Source organism: Nomascus leucogenys, chromosome 20 (genome assembly GCF_006542625.1).
Source record: "Nomascus leucogenys isolate Asia chromosome 20, Asia_NLE_v1, whole genome shotgun sequence".
NCBI classification, from domain to species: Eukaryota; Metazoa; Chordata; class Mammalia; order Primates; family Hylobatidae; genus Nomascus; species Nomascus leucogenys.
This window is the reverse complement of record NC_044400.1, coordinates 50,000,583-50,020,674: the sequence shown is the minus strand read 5'-3', so window position 1 is coordinate 50,020,674 and position 20,092 is coordinate 50,000,583. Positions and strand designations below refer to the sequence as shown.

Below are 20,092 nucleotides of genomic sequence, written 5' to 3'. Positions count from 1 at the left end.
AACCCACAAGAGAGAGTTGTGTTCCTAACAGGCCTTCCAAAGGTTGTGACATTTGACTGGCCAAAAGACAAATACCAGACCAGGTTTCTCATTCAGGTATTCCTCTCTCGCTTGTTCACTTATTTGCAAAATAGGGATAACAGTAGTACCTACAGCATCACTTTTGTGAGGGTTAAATTAATGCAATAAAAATGCTTAAAACAAAGCCTGGCACACAGTAAGTGCTACACAGGACTAGCTAACTCTTGTTATTATTATTTTTATTTTATACCTTTTGAATTTGAAGCCAACTGAACATAGTATCTATTTAAAACTTAACTACAAAAAAAGCCCTGTCCAAAAATAACTAGCAGGCATAATTTTTTAAAAAATAGAATTCAATGTGAATGGTAAATTTCAACTAAATTAAAAATAAATTGCCCATTAACTACAATCTGATTGCAAGCTTTATTCTTATTATGAAAAATAGGCATGAGCCAGGGATAAGCAAAACCATCAACCTTTAAAATGCTATAAACTGGATTGAGAAAAACAGTAGCACAAAAATTCAGTGGGTAGAGTTACAGTATTATAGAAAGTAGAAGGCTGAAAATAGATTGTGAAGTAAGCAATATTTTAAATTTAGTTTGCTGTGATAGAACGTAGGATGTCAAGAATCATGAATCCCACTAAAATAACAATGGCTATGCTTGGCTTAGCAGATCTGGCCACTGCAAGGGTGGTACAATGACCATGTGGGCACTGCAGGTCAGACCAAGGGAGAATCGAAGCTGAGCCATTTACTGGCTGTTTGATCATTGGCAAGTTATTTAGTTTATGTAGACCTCAGTTTCCTTATTTATGAAAATAGTCAGGTCTACTTTACGTGGTATTATTATAAAGAGTAAATAAAGCAACATAAATTAAGGGTCTGACACATCCACTTAATTCTTTCATTTGAGGGTTCTAAAAGCAGAATTTATCTTCAATATAAATATTTCCATTTTTTAATAATTACAGAAAGTATTCATACCAATGATTCCATATTAAACATTCGGATAGAATTAATGGTAAATATTTACCAAGATACTGAAATGGGTTATTCATATGAATTTGCAGCAACAGAACCTGGCGAAAACTACATTTTAAAACTACACAGTGAAAGAGCAAAATACAAAACTGACTCCTAAAAAGAAAAATAAGGAAGGGTTTGTTAACCCCAAATCTGCTGAAATCTCAAACCTATTTTTGGAATTACTGGATGCCAGGTTTCCATGCCAGGAATTTAAGAACTCGGTGCTTAAACATTTGTTGAAAACAGATGTGGCATTGTATGACATTGGCACCAGCTTTCCTGGGAAACACCAGATGCAGAGTTTGGCCAGATACAGAACCCAGAGAATTTGAGGCCACCACCTCCATCCTGCTGCTCCTTTCTGTGCCACACAACCCGTCGCCCTATGAGGTCTATTTAAATTCTATTAGAGTTTCACTCCCATGCCAGAACACCAGGGAACATTATGTTGGGGAGGAATGAGGGAGGATGAGTCTCTTGTTATACCCTGATTTGAGAATGTTTAATCAAGTGAGTTTATGTAGTTAAAACCTCAATGCCACAATTATCATCAAATGGATACTCAAACCCACCAAGCAAGACATCTGGTTGTAATGAATTCATTAATATTAACATGATATTTAAAAAAAGTATCAAGAGAAGAAGGGAGACTGGCTGTCAGGACAACAGAACAAATGGAAACCAACGCCAATTGTCTTAACTCTTCCTCATGACCACTTGCAGAAATTCCTTTCAACTAGCAATACCACTTATTTAAGAATTCATATATTTAAATATATGTCCATATTTGATTACCTTCTAAAAAACTCTGACTTACACGCTATACCCTATCATTTAAAGATAATTTACAAAATAATTTTTGTTCCAGAATACGGAAGCTCTATCAGCTTTGAACAGATTAAAAAACACTTTAGTACATAAACAAAATTTCTACAAAACAAAAAGGAACTGACAAATGAAAAGCAAACAAAATAGTTCAGAAAAAAATTGTAGAAAATATGAAGATTCATGTCTTTCTTATATAAAGAGCATAAAGTAATTGGCAAGAAAGACATAAGATCCCAATAAATAAATGGACAAAGAAGATGAAGAGACAATTTGAGAAAAAAAAAATTTAAAATATAATTGGAGGAAAAAAACTCTTGTGTCAAAATAAAAACAGCTATAAATGATCATTAATTCAACAAGTTCACCCTACCTATATTTACTGAGTGCTAGCTTATTTCCTGAGGACACAGCAGTGAATAAAGTAAATATTCACGCTGTCAATTTGGGAATATAAAAATGATAAATCTAATACTTTTAAGGTTATAATGTAACTGGATTCCTATCACATAGCTGTAACATTTTAAATGCAAACTACTCTTGAGGAACAGGTCATAGGAATTCTTGCCAATAATAATAATCATCATCATCAGAAAGGAAGACAAGGCTACATATAGAAGGTTACTAGAAACCTAATTTATTTATTTGACATTATGTGTTACCCCATCAGGAAGACCCCAGAAAGCAGAGATCTTGTGGGTTACTACTGTACCCCTAGTTTCTAGAGCAGTGCCTAGAAATGAGAAGATGCCCCCTACATGTGTCACATGGATGAATGAATCCAGAAACACGGTCACTATAGTGTAACCTATACAAACCCAATTACACAGCTCATTTTATACAATGCTGAAATAATATGAAAAAACTGTCATATTATAACACACTGCAGGCATCCAAAACATAAGCAGAGATAAGGAATGGGAGAAAATGTGCAAAAATTAAAGCAGAATGCAGTTGTGAAATGGTGCTAAATATTTAAGGCATGACATTTAATTTATGTGATATTAGCACCTCACTGTTTTGCAGCACGGTAATTAGGTAAAGAATCTGAGTGTCAGTTTTTACTATGCCATTTTCTACTCTAGCAAATATTTTTACAAATCTTTTCATAGTTATTTTCCACTTCTTCTTAAAGCCTATCTTTAGGCTTTAAGAAGAAAACAACTGAGAGCAGTGTTTTACAATGTGTGTTTTGGCTCATCCATCACAGAATTACCTGGGGTGCTTTTTTGTGAATTCAGATTCTACAACCCATTTCCAGAAATTCTGAATTAACAAATCTGAAATGAGCTCAGAAATGTGGAATTTTAACATGCAACTTAAGTAATGGCCTTAGAGATAGTAATCCATCTCCCTTCTTCACACGATGCCATTTAAACCTAAAGAGACTAACTTAATTACCAGAGCCAATTAATAGCAGAACAAGAATAAAAACCCACAACTTCAACCTCCCAGTCCAATCTTCTTTGCAATAAATGAGATTCTGCTTTAAAAAACTCTTCAACATTTGCTGTAATAGCTACCCTTCCACCTCTAGCCACTGTCTGTTTACTCTCTCTGGAGTAACTGCCAAAGTAAATTACTAAAACTATGTATAAATTAGAGGCAAGAAAAATAAAAATAGTTCCTATGTTAGGGTAGTGTAGGTCAATTTCATTATTTTTTATTCTATTCATGCTGTTAAGTTATGTGGGCAATAAATCCCATTTTAAAATAAAAATAATTAAGCCTTGTTGCATGTCACTAAATTAAATCCAACACAAATTAAGATACAGAGGTTCAAATCTAACATCACTTACATTTTTATGATGAATAGATCTTTTCATCACCTTTAAAAGATACACAAGATTACTGTGTGTGTGTGTGTGTGTGTGTGTGTGTGTGTGTTTGTATAAAACTTTTCGAAGTTGCATCAAACCATCTTACTATTGTTTAGTGCTTTTCCTAAAACACAGGTTGATGCCCACACTGGCAGAAAGCCCTCTTCATTGAAGAGGAAGACCCTTTACCTAGCATGTCACCAGGTTTTTCACATGTGCTCCATCATGGGAGAAAACCAATGGGCAACTTTCCTCTGGGGAAAAAGACACATACCAGGATGTGAAAATAGATGAAAACGGAATGGTATGCCAGGGCCTGAACGTGGACGGCCTTCCTTATCGGCTCATTCTTGAGCCAACTCGTTCTTTAAGACTGACTAAAGACCAACTCCCTTAATACCTGAATCCATATGATATAATGCAATTTAAAAACACACACACATATACACAAACAATAGTATACATTTTAAAGGTGTGTGTGTGTGTATGTTAATGCATAGAAAAGTTGTATACAAGCATAAAAATATGTTTACTTATCAAAAGATGGAGAGAGGTTCAGCCTTAATGCTTTAATTTTTAAGGAGAATATACTCATTTCTCATGTACGTGGAAATGCTTCTAATTCACTGACTTAATTAGATGCCCTTTTTTTGCACCTCTCTGTAACTCCTGTACAACCTATTATTGCACTGACCTCACCATCCATCACATATTCTGGTCTTGTTTGACTTTTCCTCTTGGAAGACAAGACTTGTGTGCTTCTCAGTAAACCCATCATTTTTAGTGTGCCTGACATGGTATACAATGTTTATTGAAAGCATACCCTGAAACTCCTGGGCAACTAAATTATTCAATGAAAGAATCCTTAGGCTATTTCTAAAAGTTCACAAGTCAGAAAATTTCTCTTCAACCTAGACTTTAAAAAGGCAGTTTGTAGAGTGGTTAAGAAGCTAGAATTAGAGTTATACAGTTCTGGTTTTAAACTCAACTCTGCATTATAAACTGTAATTCCTAGACCTATTACTTAATCCTCATTTTCCTCATCTACAAAACATAGACAAAGAATGTCTTCCTCGTAGATTTGTGGTGAAGATTAAAATGAGATGTCTACAAATTAATTACCATTGTGCCTGGTACTCAGCAAATAGTATTCATTATGCTTTTCACACTCAATTCCTAATACTGAGGCAATAATTTCATGTACATTTTCACTAATGAGAAAGTGTTAGTAAAACTTTTTAAATATCTATCTTATTCCTAGAGAATAACAGAAACTCAGTTTAATGTGAGCAATGAAACTAATCATTTGAACTCTCTGCAAGTCTATCAAGTCTTGCTATCAGGTCTACGCAAGTATAAACTGAATACCTCGATTAATTTGGCAGAGTAACTTCCATACTGATACATGCAAATTATGCATTTTTAACCTCCATTCGAATAAGAAAATTTGTAATCGTCTTATTTTGTAGACTGAAATGTTCATATTCAATTTGTATACATTATTAAGCTATACTTGAGGAATATGCTAACTACGCACACTATTAATAGGCCAAAAGTGCTTGATGATGCCTTCAACTGTTAATTGGCTAAGATATCTTCTCCTCCAAAATATTTAATGTGTAAATTCACAGTAAAGTTCAGAGGATGCCTATAGTTAATTGTTTTGAAACTACTATTTGTTTTGATATTCCTATTTTTCTTCTAAAAAATAATCAGCATTTATATTCCACCTTACTATAACACATAATAATGTATTATAAAATGAGTTCATCTTAGATCAGCTATCCAAAGTGCACAGTTCAATTCCACAATTATTAAGCATCTAATATATTCTAGGCTGAAAGATTTTAAAAGGAGTTCTTCCAAAAAAAGGAAGTAAAGAATTATATATTATACATATTAAAAATAAGGAATGTTAGAAAAAAGAAAGTCTAAAGAATCAAACAAAGCTAACAGGATTTGTTAAAATTTTAGTTCACCATCAGACTCATCAAAACATTTAAACACTCTATTGAGTCCTTTGATATTAATCAAATTTAGTAAACCAATAATTTTAATCAATTTTATTTATGTAGATGTGATATGTGTGTATAGCTAGATGTATGTATGCATGTGCACTTGAATTTGTACTTATATAGATGTGTCTGTGTGTGTGTATGTGTGTATATATATATATATATATACACCTTACATACATCTGCTCAAAATAAAACAGACCAATAATATTCTGTAAACTCAAGCAAATATGTTACCTGTGCTTACCCTATAATTTTCTATCACAAAAATAACAGCAGCACAGGGTGCAGAACTAGTCCTATTTCATCAACAGCTGTAAGGGTTCATTGGTCCTTAATTGTTCTCTCATGTATAATGTTATTTCAACTAAATAATACTTTTCAAAAATTATTTTCAATAATTTTACTTCCTCAATACCATAAAAGGTGATGTCCAGTTTCAAGTTTGATGTAGGTACTCTCTTGCTGGTGGAGACACCAAGAAAATTCAACAAAATCACTATTTCTTTGGTATATTTAGTGGAGTACACAATGCCAGAACAAGACTCTATAAGTAAAATCACTAATAATTCTTCCAAACGAAACATAGTTGTTACTATAATAAAATAGCAGCAATTTGCAATGACTATAACAGAGCTCACCTGTTCGTTTTTGCAAAGCCACACACTGTTTCCACTTAACACAGTAAAAATTTTTGCCTTATAGCCTCTCAATTCGAGATATCCACATTTCTCAGGTGTAACAACAGCTTGAGACTGCGAGGTAAGGGATTGTGATTTCAGTGCATTTAACAGTATGCTGATCCAGTCATTTCTCTCCTCTGAAGATAAAGACAGGAGAAAATACATAAATCCACATATAAGTTACATAGACACAGAAACGTCAAGAAGAAATCCACGATCTTTGCAACGCATAAGTAACAGACTCTTTCCCACAACCACAATCTAAATGCTACTGTAAACAGGGCCAATGACTCAATTATTTGAGGGAAAAGGAGTAACACTATCCAGTTGTCCTGAAATCAGTTCCATTGGCTTTACCTGAGAGTTTATTAGAAGTGCAAAATCTCAGGCCCTATTCCAGATCTGATGAATCACAGGCTGTAAAGAACTACAGATGCTTTGTATCCCTGTTAATATCTGAGAAGCCCTCTTTTAGATCACTCATGAGATTAGATTTTCTTTTAATAGAAGAATGTGATATTGCTACCCAACAATTAACAGATTTTATGTGGCAAGTCAGTTACTCAAAGACCCCGAAAATCCTACTTTCAAACAATCACTTGGAACCTACTCTAGAGTATGCCTGCTTCAGTGTCACTTTCCCATTCCATGCTCACCACAGTAATTAACAATAGCATTTCACCTGGCAAATTAAAATTTGGTTCTCCTACTGCTTCCACAAAAGCTAAGTGACCTTCAATTATGAACAATGCACTGTGTTACAGACATAGGAATTCGATCTAGTCCCCAAAGAGCAATGAAAGTTATAAGTCAAGCAAGATTTGAACACATAATGGAACACAGTCGTATAAATGTCATATAAATGCTATCAAATAATATATGAGTCAATTGAGATAAGTGATTTGCTGAAGGTCATATAGCAAGTTAGCATTAAAATTAGGAGAATCAAATGTTTTAACTCTAGAACAACTTTTCTTCGAACCATGGGAGTAAAAAAGAGGTATATGTGGTAGATCTTGAGGATGAAGAGCAATTCAAAGGACAAAACTAGAATTTGGAAGAGGGAAGAGAATAGGATTCTGAGCAGAGGTTACCATAAGAACAAAGGCAGAAAAACCAACATCCATTCAGGGATTAATTTATCAATGAATACATTTATAATTCTGAACTCACACGGAAAAAAATAGGAAATATGACCAGAGAATTCATACTGCCCGTTTAGGAATGTTGTCTTTATTACAGAGGCAAAGGAAAACCATTTCTGCATTCTTAGCAATAAAAAGACATTATGATAATACAGACAATGACACGTAGACCATGCTGGAAGCCTGAAGATCAGGAACCAGGCAACGGAGACTTAAAATACTATGAAAATGGAAACAAAATGACTTATGAGGAATTAAGGCATTTAGGAGAGTGAAAAATAATAGTTGTATATATATGATGGATGTTGATAAGAAAAACAAATTACTCAGAATAAAAGGTAACGTGGCCTCAAAAATTAGCCAGGCAAAGAAGGAGAATCCAATTAGTTAACAGAAAAACCTCAGGTGTTCAGTGCCGTGGCATGAGCATCCAGGCAGACTCATAGCACTATGTGAACAATAGTAACCTGTACATGAGAAGACCCATGGAAATGAATAAACATAGAGCGTAAAAGGAGAAGAAACTGGCAAACCTTGAGGTACAACTATATCTATAAGGCTGGAAATTGGGCTACCAGAACATATGGAGAAGTAGGTATCAAAGAAAAAGGAAATAAAGCAAAACATACTGAATCACAAGTAGTAAAAGCTTTCACAGGATGAAGGAGGAAGAGAAAGCAGAGCCCAGTTTGGGAAATGGGACAGTGTATCAGATCCTTCTCAGACAGGTCTGCCCAGTGACTTCACTGTGGATTGAAGTAAGTCTCCATATTACACTTACTCATATTCAAACATGCATCCAAAGTTATTTCACAATGAGTCTTACTTTTTCAATTATCATTGTTCTTCTTCACCTTCAAAACTAATAAAATCAGTTGTGTCTTTAATGACCAAAGTCAAAATGTTTATTAAAAAATTCATTCAATAGTGCTTTATTGCAGGTGTTACATAATCTTCCAGGGATTGGTGCTTGATGGCTGGGTGTGGTGTCCCACACCCATAATACCAGCAGTCTGGGAGGCCAAGAGGGGAGGATCATTTGAGGTCAGGAGCTCAAGACCAACCTGGCCAACATGGTGAAACCTGGTCTATACTAAAAATACACACAACAAAATTAGCTGGGCATGGTGGCAGGTGCCTGTAATCCAAGCAACTCGGGAGGCTGAGGCATGAGAATCGCTTGAACTTGGGAGACTGAGGTTGCAGTGAGCCCAAATCGTGCCACTGCACTCCAGCCTGGGCAACAAGAGCGAAACTTCCTCTCAAAAAAAAAAAGAATTGGTGCTTGTTGCAATATATCAGGATGAAATATTTATCAAATGTCCCTAGCATTGTTATACATCATAAACCAAAAGACATTAAAATATTCAAGTAGCTAAGTCAATGTCCATATGCAGCAGCTATTCTACATTTTTCCATCCACATAAACAGATCCAGATTGCACTACAATAATGTATTACATTTGCAGTTACAGCAACAGACCTTCCACTTAACTTGATTATTACTTGTGATCATTAGTTTCACACAATATATCCCCGCCGAGTAAATGGTACAGAATGGTTTTTGTTTGTTTCTTTATTTGTTCTAATCCATATAAATCACTGTTTGAAATGTAGGTCATAATTTAATGAGTTGGGCCTAAGTTTCTATGGCTTTTAGATTACTGCTAGCGTATATTTCAGTTTCTCAGGAATTAATTTAAAACTGGCAACTGCATCTGTTGGAATTAAGCTTACTTTGGCTGCATCTCAACACATAGCCTAGAAGAATTATCTAGCTCCTGAGGGCCTCAGTTACTAACAGGAAGTAAACAGTCATGAAGAAGAACAGGAATTAATAGTAACGTTCAGTTTATTCTGAATTACCCATGTCAATGGAAAGGAACAACGGAACAGATAATTCAAACACAATAAAATAGATTACAAATGTCATCTGTATTCAGCCATGCAATCTATGCATCCTGAGATATGGGGGAATATGCTTCGATAAGTCACAATATTCCAAACCAAATAATGATTTCCCATTGGACAAGAGTCTAGGGCAAAGTTAGATACTGTGCTAGCTTTTACCTGTTCTTCAAACCAAGATACTTCTTATTCTTCTGATAACAAATATCTATTGTCTATATTGATCTTAGCACTGTGCTAAGCACCATTCCTTCTGGAAACAAGCTCTGACCTACATATGGCTTGGCTCTAAGAATAGCATTCCAGGCTGGACAAAAGGAAAGGGAGTGAGGAAAGCAAAGAATAAGTGTTGAAATTGCCATTTTCTTGTGATTATGCTAGAATATAAATAAAATACAATAGTAAATTCCTAAAACCTCAGATTAGTTCTTGATGTTTTCAGGAATGCCAGCTTAGAGTATAAGAATAAAAAAAAAAAAGAGGCTTAAGAAAAATCGAGACAATACTCTCTGGACTACTGGGTTTAGCAGTAGGCATACTCCTTAGTAACAAGGGATTGGTTATACTAGAGATTACTACATAAGGGCCATGCAAAACACCAACAACATTATCCAATAAAGTTTAGCTGGACCTTTACATCTGATATGATAATATGATCTGACTACAGTTCCCTCAATGAAATTCCAGATCAATATCAGAGAAGGAAGTAGTGCACATAAGTGTTGTTCTTCAAATTGATAACCAATCACTCACACAAATATTTACTAAGCCTATTATGTTCCCAAACCTATTCTGAATCCAGGAATGGAGCAGTGAACAAGACTGACCATGACCTTACTCTCCTGGAGTTTACACTCTAGTGAAAAGAGGAAGGCGATAAAAACTTAAATATACATTACACAGTGGCAAGTGCAATTGGGTAACATAAACACAAGATGAGGGGCCCAGGGAGTATTATTTTGTACAGGATACATAAGAAACCTCAGAAGAAGGGGATGGTTAGCCAAAAGCCTAAAGGGAAAGGAAGTAAAGAAGCAGGTCCAGCTGAGGAGCAGGCTGGAGGAAGAGCATTCTAGGATAAGGTGAACATGTAACAAGGCCCTGACACAACAGCAGATTTGGTAATATTCAAGGACCAAAAGGCCCCTGTAGGTGAACTAACCATAGTACAGGAGAAAGGGAACAGAAAAAGATAAGGACAGAAAGACCAGATCATGTAGGGGTTTTTGGACCTCACAAGTACTTTTTACTCTCAGTAAGATGCAGAAACCGGCTGGGCATGGTGGCTCATGCCTGTAATCCCAGCACTTTGGTAGGTCGAGGCGGGTGGATCACAAGGTCAGGAGATTGAGACCATCCTGGCTAACATCACGAGTGTTTTGAAGTATCACATCTCCATGTGTGACTGCAGGTGCAAAGGGATACAGACTGATTGGAGAGATCAATAGCTGTTATGACCCACAGACCAATTCCAGCAACTCTGCTTGAGAACAACAGGAGGCAGACCAAATTTCGTACTTGGGGAAGTGTATTTTTTAAATGTTATTATTTCAATAAAATTGACTTGCAACTAAGAGAAGAACAATGTTTCATTAGGAAATTGGCGGGGAAGGGATAGGAGCCTTAGAAAACTTGTGAGGAAAAGATTCCAAACTATAATCGTGTCTTAGTAACACCAGGGGGGGATGGAGCAGTTTAGAAATAACAACACTGGTCAGGGAAGTCAAAGAATAGCTATTGCATATAGGTCATTCAAAGCCTTATCACCAAAAGTAAAGAATTCATGTCTGCTAAGATGCCAAAACTTTGCCCTTTTTGTTCTAAACTTTAATTTTGCTTCTTCACTCAACCAAAATAGACTTGAATTTAGCTTAAAGTTCATTAAGTCAAAGTCCTTAAGCCACTATAGTTGATCTACCAGTTCCCACAAAATAAAAGATAATCAACCATTTGTACACATAGAAGGAAAAAAGATCACTTAATAAAACATATTTAGTGTACTGTTGAAAGTTCCATACTAAACATATAGATGCATAAACATATACATATATATATACGTACACACACCTCTACACACACTTATCTTTAAAATCGTGAGTTGTTACTATGTAAAAAGAACTTTTAATCAAAATAACTCATTCAGTAATTCCATGTGTATACAGTCTGTTTTCATTGAAGCAATATGTCTATGGTTTCAAAAATTAAAGACCTACAACTTATTTTAAAACAATAAATTTATAATGAAGTTAATGAAATTTTTATACTGCCCCAAGTTTATATCAGAAAGATGAACTATACACCACAGAAGGATTTATCTGTCAATTGTGAACATGAAATTTTTAAACATGTGTGGGTTGGTACACTCTACTTAAATAAAATGTGTCTGTTTAACTTTTAATGTGGCAAGTAAATATGGCTAAACAGATTTTCATACAAGTTGGAAGCTTTATTTAGTATGTCTATCTTAAAATGCAGGCTACGTAGCAACGTGAAATTCATTTGGAGAGGCCAAGAGAAAGGTGATTAAGCACCTCAAAGAAACAGGCAGTCACCTTTCAGAGTGGTGGAAACCAAACCATAAGGAAAGACTGTCATGATAGTCATTCAAGAGAAGCAATGCCATGTGCTTCAAGAAATACAGTAAGAGAAAAACTGTGATTTCAAATGGAAGTTCCATATCAAGTATCACAACTGTGGACAATTTTCTAGATTTCAGGCAATAATTCACAAAAAGTGGCTCCTCACATAGGTAATTCTAGATAAAATGCTTGAGGGCAGGGGTTTGCACAATTTTTCTTTGAAAAATCAGATAGTAAACATTTTAGGCTTTACTGGCCGCAGTCTGTGCCACAACTTCTCAGTGATACCACTGAGTGAGAATGAATGAGAAATGAATGAATGACAGTGGTCGTTATCTGACAAGACTTTATTTACAAAAACAGGCACTGAGCCAGATTTAGGCTGCAGATCAGTTTGCTGACCCCTACTCTGGGACTCTAGCTTTCGTTCAACATTATTTTTAAATAGTAAGTAAGAAACTTTTTTTTTTATGTTACATCTATACACTATGTACATAGATAGGTTTCACAATATAACACGTACTTTAAGCAATGCACTTTGATATTTATTATTTTCTGTTTGGGGTTTGTCTTTTTATTGAGGGAGGGTGTTTCTGGTGACATCATAAACCACTAAGTTGATCTCAGTAATCCGCAGTTTGAACAAAGCTGCTCCAGTGTGAAGGCCTGCTGGAATGTACCCATTTATTGGGTACCCCAAGAAACAATGGAAACGTTTTAGTGGTATATAATATTTATTGACTTTTTATGTGCTATGCACTGACATACGTGTCAGGAATCTAGCAGTTAAAAAAAAAAAAAGAAAATGTTACCCCATAATAGTTAACACTGTAGTCATTTCCAACTGGTGGTGAACACTCTTATCTGTAAAAATAGGATAATAATGGATCGGTGCAGTCGCTTATGCCTGTAATCCCAGCACTTTGGGAGGCCAAGGCAGGCAGATCACCTGAGGTCAGGAGTTCGAGACCAACCTGACCAACATGGTGAAACCCCCGTCTCTATTAAATACAAAAAAATTTAGCTGGGCTTGGTGATGCATGCCTGTAGTCCCAGGTACTTGGGAGGCTAAGCCAGGACAATCGCTTGAACCCGCGAGGCGGAGGTTGCAGTGAGCCGAGATTGCGCCATTGCACTCAAGCCTGGGCAACAAGAGTGAAACTCTGTCTCAAAAAAAAAAAGGATACTAATTTTAATACTACCAACCTTATAAGACTGTTGTGAAAATGAAGAATCAGCAAAGTGTCTGACACATATCAGGTATTCAGTCAATTTCCCATACCATTATTATTCAAATAATTAAAGCACCAAGAAGTACTTCTAAAAATCAAGTTGAGGCCGGGTGCGGTGGCTTACGCTTATAATCCCAGCACTTTGGGAGGCCGAGGCGGGCGGATCACGAGGTCAGGAGATCGAGACCACGGTGAAACCCCGTCTCTACTAAAAATACAAAAAACAATTAGCCGGGTGTGGTGGCGGGCGCCTGTAGTCCCAGCTACTCGGAGAGGCTGAGGCAGGAGAATGGCATGAACCCGGGAGGTGGAGCTTGCAGTGAGCCGAGATTGCGCCACTGCACTCCAGCCTGGGTGACAAAGCGAGACTCCGTCTCAAAAAAAAAAAAAAAAAAAATCAAGTTGAATTATATATCTATTCCTAAATGAAAGTTGTCCATAAAATAAGTTAAAATCCTAATTCTTAATGCGATGGTATTATCTAAATTACTAAAACTAGTGAATTTATATTAATGACATGATAGTCAAATAAAATACACAACAGGGAACTTTTAATTTCTCTGGCTCCTCCCCAACCCTTATTCAAACAAAATTCAGAAAAAATTTCTCTGTACACATTTAAACTCAATCCAGAAAACATGTGCCATCTTTGGATCGGCTTTTACCATCAAGTGTCCCATAGATGATGTAGATGAAAAGAATTCAAGAAATATAAAAGATGCTCCAAAATCTACCATAGAATGATTACTGTGCCTGTACAGTCAGCTAAAGCGGGGGTCCCCAAACCCCAGACCGTGGACTGGTACCATTACATGGTCTGTTAGGAACAAGGCCACACAGCAGAAGGTGAGCAGCAGGCAAGCCAGCGAAGCTTCATCTGTATCTACAGCCACTCCTGACTGCATCTATAGCCACCACTGGCATTACTGCCTGAGCTCTGCCTCCTGTCAGATCACAGGTGTCATTATATTCTCAAAAGAGCACAAACTCTACCATAAAATGCACACGCAAGGAATTTAGGTTGTGTGCTCCTTATGAGAGTCTAATGTCTGACAATCTGTCACTGTCTCCCATCAGCCCCAGATGGGGCCATTTAGTTGCAAGAAAACAAGCTCAGGGATCCCACTGATTCTACATTATGGTGAGTTGTATAGTTATTTCATTATATACTACAATATAATAATAATAGAACTAAAACACACAATAAATGTAATGTGCTTCAATCGTCCAGGAACCATCTCCCCACCACCGGTTCATGGAAAAATTGTCTTCCACGAAACCAGTCCCTGGTGCAAAAAAGGTTGGGAACCACTGAGCCTGCCATAAATGTCCATATAACCAACTTAATAGTTAGAAAATTTGTTTTTGCCTGTCAAATAACTATTTTGCATTATCAAAACAACATCTCAAAGGTTAGCTCCATGAAAGCAGATAATTTTGTCTACTTTTTTTCACAACTGTATACCCAGAACTTATGAGTCCTTAGCACACAATAGCCTCTCACTAAATATTTGTTGCATGAAAGAGAAAACAAATAACTTGTCAACTTATTTATGTTTTAACATTATGCATTTGAAAAATTAATTTTAAAATGTAAATTATCAAAAAGGAATATATTTAAAGGTTTCTTGACATTCTTAGTCTAACTGGTTTATTAATATGATTAGTCAGAAATTAATGTGAGTATTTCATAGGGATAAAGAAATAATCTTACCTTCTTTTTCTACTCTAAAAACAAAAGTTCTTTGTGTTGTAACGACTTCAAATTTGTTGTCTCCTTGAACTCGTACTGTTGATACAGCAGAAAGGGGAATTATTCCTTTCGAATACATCTCCTGTATTGGTTAGAAAAAAAGAGAAGACATATGAAAATGAAATTCTCTTGATCTTATCAAAACGGAATGGCACAGTATTTATAACTGCTTCTCTTTTATAATTTCAATCCAAATTTTTTAAATGACATACAAGTAATATGTCCACTCATATTCTCATGTAATACCCTAGAAAAGAAACTATTAAATATCCCCTTCTTTGAAGTGAGATCTTTTCAACTTTCTCTTCATCTGGAATTAAAAGGGAAAGAATCAAATACAAACAATCCAACTAAACTAGCAATACAGAGTTCCAAAAACCAGCAGCATGTTCTTTAAAACAATCTGCTCAAAATGATTTTATGGTGTTTGCAGGCATCTGCTGGCCACAACAGGTACTGTAACTGAACCATTTTGAAAGGAGTTTGTTACATATTCGGAACCAAAATATACCTTAAACACATATTAGGTTTTCTAAATTAACCATGTTACTCAAAGCTCTGATGACGAGCATCTCAACCTCAAACTGTATCATTTTAATTTTTACTCTCCAATGAATAAAGAATAAAAAAGACAGATTTTTCTGTTTCCAAACAGCATATAAATATTACAAATTTTGTTTTAAAAAAGGTCATTCTTAAGACTTTGATAGCTTTTTAATCCATCTTCATTTTCCTGGACCCTCTCAAATCATGTTATGATAACTACTGCATAATTTCAACTCTTTATATTTTCTGGGCCCCGTGTTGGAAAGAAAATTCAGAGTGCTTATACTTTCAAGGAGCCTCAAAATGAAAAACCAGCTAATGCAATGAGAGAAGAGTTTAAAACTGGGTAAAAACTAAGGGATTTAAGAGTACAAAGATGGAAAATCTCAATTCTGCTTAAAGGCTGTGAGGGATATCTTTACAAACATGGTGGTATTTAAACCTGACTTTTAAAAAACCTTAATTTTAACCAGATAGACAAGTGTGTGGGGGGCATTCTAGTCAAAAAGACTGAATAATGAAAGTGTAAAGCAGAGAAACAAGAGGACAACAACATAGAGTCAAAAGACAGGAGGCTGATAACGCATACCAAGGACACATTATAGAAGGTCTGCAATATTAGAAGAGTTTGGATACATCCTTAAGGGATTTCTTTATCTCTTCCCTTCCACAGCATTATCCTTGGAACCCACACTTTTGAGCAGGTCCCAGATATAACTGATTTGGAAAAAACAGCAAACCATTCCATGCAGGGAACAAGTACTGAGTTTATATTTCTCCTAGCCATAAACCTGCCTTAGCAATTGGTAAGGGACAGTCATCATTAGCGTCATGGCATTCTACCAGAAGGATATCCTCTTCTGCTATTTAAGGAGATACACTATATCATCATGGCATTATCTCTGAGTATTTTTTAAGTTTCTTCTCCTTCACTAGCTCTGTTCCAATCTCTCATCCCTGACTTTATTCATCCATCAAAATTCTATCCATTCTTTAATGTAATCTTAAATACCAAAGCAATGAAGGCTCTCCTATGTCCCCCCATGCAGCCAAAACTGACTATGGCAAATGAGCTGTGATTCAGGAAGATGAATGGGCAACCTTATACAGAAAAGAGAGAAGGATGTCAAGAAATAAGCACTTAGCAAACAACTTATTTCTTCTCCTTTTTACTTTATCTTCTCTCCCTATAAAAATCCTTTTCCACTATTTTTTTTTAATTTTCTAAATTAACACATAATAATTGTCGGTATTTATGGGATACCTAGTGATGTCATGATACATAGTGATGTCGTGATACCTATAAAGTACAATGATCAGAAGAGGTAACAAGCATATCCATCATCTCAAATATTCATCATCTCTCTGTGTTGGGAACATTCAATATCCTCCTTCTGGCTATTTGAAACTATATTAAATTAGTGTTAACTACAGTCATCCTACAGTGCTATAGAACACTAGGACTTATTCCTCCTCTCTAGCTATAAGTTCCTGCCCTTTAACAAATCTCTCCCTATGTCCTCCTTCTCCCTACCCTTCACAGCCTCTACTATCCTCTGTACTACTTTTTACTTTGGTAAGATTCACTTTGAAAAAAGCTTAGCTTCCTCATCAGTGAGAATATGGGCTGTTTAACTTTTCTGTTCCTGCCTTATTTCACTTAATATAATGTCCTCCAGCTCTACCAGCTTTATGCAGAGTAATCTAAAATTTCTCTCTTCCTTTCTTATCTATTCATTTCACTCAATTTCACTGCCATATTTCAAGTCATCAGTAGTCTATGTAACTGTCTCGTAAGTACCACAAACTTTAAAACTGAATTTATTTTCACCTGAAGACTTACACTCTCTTTATACCTGTCCATTAAAATATCAACTCTTCCAGTCCATCTGAAATAGAATAGAGTCATCTTTGACCTTTGCTGGTTCCTTTGCCCCACATAGCTTGCATTCTCCCCACATCTAGAATCAACTTCCTCCCCACCACTCACCAACTGTGAATTACTGTCACATTGGTTTTCTTGAGGTTTCCTGAATATATCACATTTCTACCCAAGCCAGTGCCTTTGCATACACTGTTTGCTCTGCAAGGAATTGTCTTCACACCCATCTGCACACTTACTGCCTCCTCATCCTTCATATTTCAGCATAAATATATCCTCCTGAAGAAAGTCTTTCTGACCAGCACATTCTCTCAGAACCCTCATCCTCGCAGATAACCCTAATTTAAGCTAACAGCAACCTGGATTTTTCCTTTATAACAATTATTCATTGTGATTTAAACGGTGACTTTATACTTACCTGTGTGATCATTTAATTAATATATTCTCCCCAAATAGGCTTCAGGACATTTATCTACGTTCCTCACCACCTTTCATGTAGTTAATACTATAGAAATATTTTCTGAATGAATGAATCCTATGTCTAATCAATCACAATTATAACAAACTCTGATGGCTCATTTTTAATATTTCTTGAAATTCATTTCTTATCACTTCCGCTGAGCCTCCACTGAGCCTATACATTAGTCTACATGCTAATAAATTAGTGCCTGGCTTAGTGCAACAGTCTCCTGATTTGCCTCCCTACTGTCAGTTTGTTTTTCTTCTGAATTTGTCTGCGTATTATTTTTCAAATGTCATACAGTTGGAGAAAATAAAGAAAAGGCTCTCGGAGGTGAATAACAAGATGGGTCTGATGTTTGCACAGAATGTTGATGGATGGCAATGGCTAGGGAGGCTTAGACGGAAGAATAAAAACACAAGGGGAACATGTAGGAAGAGACATGCTCCAGTTTCCCATAGTGTATACTCAGTCACTGTTTAAAAAGATCATTAGGCAGAGACACATGACATGATTGGCTTAACGAAGGAAACCCTATAAATGCAAATAGGTTAAAATGGCAATACAAGGCCAAAACTAGACCAATAAGTGCTCTAGAAATTCAGAAGAGGAAGATAACATCTTTCCATTGTCAGGCAACCTAAGGAAGTAGGAAAGGGCACAGCATCTTTGGGGACAGTGTAAGAGCCCCTCTCCTCTAAGTCTGTAGTGACTGAGACCAGACAGCAGGAATTAGAATGCCTAAAAACATTTACAGTTTATGCCCTACGTGATCTGTTTCCAAATTTTAGTTTGCATAAGAATTAGAAGAACTTATAACAACATCCCTCTAGTGAGATAATTAACTATTTGTTGAGAAAAATGTTACCATTAACCAATTTTGTCACTAGAAATAAGTCAAGTAGTACTGTACTGAAAGAAACAGGGACTAAAAAAAGATTATCTTTCCAAAAGATCCCATTAAAGAGGAAACAATTCCTTAAAAAATAACCTACACACCTATAACAATGATATATTTAACAAGTAAATATTTCTGGTAGAATAGAAAAAAAAATAATTCTCCAGAGGTGATCAAAATATACTAAACAAGCAAAATACTATGTCACTATAACCTCAGAATGTTGTAGTTTATCTAATGGCTCATTTATAATCTATGATGAGATCCTAAGAAAAATCCTGTAATTTTTAACACTATAGAGCTGATTTTTATATTTGTCTCACAACAGTACAAGATAAAGACAATAAAGAAAAAAAAATACTCAAATGACAACAATGCTCAAAATGCCTGTGTTTTTCAGAGTATAAAATTTTCCTTAAGGAAAGAAATTTTAAAGCATCCCTTGAGCCTGTAACACACAGATATCTAGGGCAAGTTTGTCATTTATCTACCACTTTGAGACAATGAAACGATCACAGGGCAATTCTGCCCACAGCTGGGTGAAAATGGGGGTGAGTTAGATTTCTTCGCAAGGGATAAAATATCAGGGCTGTTTGGATCATGCCATTTTCTGTGATATAATGAAGAAGTCCTTACAGAGACATGATTGGCGGCCTCAGAGAAAGTGGAAGAAACCTAGGGAATGTGTAACTCTGCACACTACCTCCCAAAGGCCCAACCACATGCTCCTCAAGTGCACATGTAAACATTAAAAGACCCAACTGTTCAGTTCTCATAGCTGTTAACACTGGGTCACCCAGCCAAGACAGTGGCTACGGCCACACCTATGCATCCCTTTTGCTATTAGAGTCACAACAGAAACTATCTCTCCTTTTAGGAAACACCAAATCCAGTGTTTCTGTTTTTTTGCCAAAATGTAACCAACCATCTAGACAATAAATGGATGAAACGTCACAGAAAATAACAACTTAAAATTTTTTAATATTAAGCTAAGTGATTTGAAATATCTCATTTTTATACAAACTTTTTAATCTCAATTTCAAACCAAGCTGCATCATTTTCATTGCATCAATAACTAGAAACGTGAGAGGTCCTCATCTCTTCACTGCAGTTGAGATAAGCTTTAAAAGAACAAACAGAGAGAAAGAGGGAAAAACAGTCCAGTTTGACAGTTACTAGAAATTATCTCAAATGAAAATAATGGTACCGCCAGCAACAGCCTTATGGCATGAGAAGTCTTCTCACTCCTGAGTAGTTTTCCTCCTCATTTCAATCAAACCAGAAAAGGTTACA

The 20,092-nt window shown here is 35.9% G+C and overlaps 1 protein-coding gene across 5 annotated transcripts in view; it reads right to left on the bottom strand.

Annotated features, from left to right (window-relative positions):
• ARAP2 (ArfGAP with RhoGAP domain, ankyrin repeat and PH domain 2) overlaps positions 1-20,092 on the bottom strand; it is a 177,107-nt gene that overhangs the window by 105,305 nt on the left and 51,710 nt on the right. For all 5 annotated transcript variants that reach the window (XM_030800960.1, XM_030800964.1, XM_030800962.1 and 2 more), the window contains exons 8-9: positions 14,975-15,095; positions 6,356-6,534 (exon numbers count right to left, since the gene is read on the bottom strand). In XM_030800960.1, the coding sequence (XP_030656820.1) occupies positions 6,356-6,534; positions 14,975-15,095 (300 nt within the window). The remainder of the gene's footprint in view (positions 1-6,355; positions 6,535-14,974; positions 15,096-20,092) is intronic.